Source organism: Corvus brachyrhynchos, unplaced genomic scaffold (assembly GCF_000691975.1).
Source record: "Corvus brachyrhynchos isolate BGI_N302 unplaced genomic scaffold, ASM69197v1 scaffold60, whole genome shotgun sequence".
NCBI lineage: Eukaryota > Metazoa > Chordata > Aves > Passeriformes > Corvidae > Corvus > Corvus brachyrhynchos.
The window spans coordinates 456,783-457,974 of NW_008236767.1; the positions used below are offsets into that span (position 1 = coordinate 456,783).

The window sequence follows — 1,192 nt, forward strand, 5'->3', positions numbered from 1 at the left end:
TATAGCTTTTTGATGCAAAGAAGTACTTAACCGTCTAGGAAACGTAACAGAAAGCAGAATCTACATCTAAATCACCATATTAAGAGGGTTGTAATATGAATGCTCTCCGAGACATGCTCTGCCTCATTTATCTCAAACAGGAACAACTAAAAGAAAACTCCACAGTGCCTCTACTACCATTAGCTGCAGCAGCTACAATGGCTGTCAAACCTGGGCCAAAATACATCCCTGTCCTCCAGACCTCGAAGAAGATCCTCACAGGATCTCAGTGTGTACTACTGCGTGAACGTGCACAGTTCTGTTTGGTTACAAAGTGATAGGTGCTTGGTTACAGTGACTCAGTGACAGAACAAGGAAAGAATACAAACCCCCTTAATACTGTGCATTTCACATATATTAGCTTGTTTATGCCTTTTGTTTTCTTTAAATTAAGACAACTATTTTTATGCAGGGGTATCAGCAAACTCTGTAAATTGGGATAGTCTAACTAGATAACACAAAGATATATGTGACTTCAGGAAAACTTGTGAGGTAAATCTCTTCCCCTCATGATGGCCATGGAAATTATAACTGTTGCAACTGACATTGAATTATTTATCGTGCATTGTTACAACATGCAATGAAGGTACATAATGTGATTGGAAAGAATCCCATGAGGCTGGTTCTCCTCTCTGAGCCCCAAAAGTATCACAAATAGTATCATAACCAGCGAGTTCGGCAGTTACTTACCACAACTGAGTGTGATCCTGGAAAGATTAACTAGGTGACTGCCTCAAAGAAGAGAGGACGTACAGAAAGCATATTTAATTGTTTCGCCATCACGAAGAATCAGTTATACCTTCGTAAGTACCAATGAATCAGTTGTATCTAGGAAAGATCTCTGCCAGATAGGAGTAGGAAGGATATGGCCCGGAGCGTATAAAAATGAGGATTACAGGGAAGGTTGTCCTCAAAAACACCCACAATTTTATTTTCCCGTGAGACTGAGCTCTCCCCATCAATTACTCGTTAATGTATCCGTTTGTTGTCGCAGCTGCTCTGCGCGTCTCCTGCGCGCTCCGGCTCGCCTTCCTCGGCGGAAGCGGGGAAAACAACCCGCAAACTTTGGGAGCCCTGGGGAAGCTGGGGCCTGGTACTCCGAGGGCTGCCCTGTGCAGCCTCCGCGGGCGGAGCTCGGCGGGCGCGGGCGGGA

General features: G+C 44.6%; 1 protein-coding gene across 1 annotated transcript in view; it reads left to right on the plus strand.

Moving 5' to 3' along the window:
• The first annotated feature begins 1,011 nt into the window (after positions 1-1,011).
• Positions 1,012-1,192, plus strand: part of DSG2 (desmoglein 2) — a 23,865-nt gene continuing 23,684 nt past the window's right edge. The window contains 1 exon segment of the mRNA XM_017727394.1: positions 1,012-1,132. Coding sequence (XP_017582883.1) covers positions 1,012-1,132 — 121 coding nt within the window.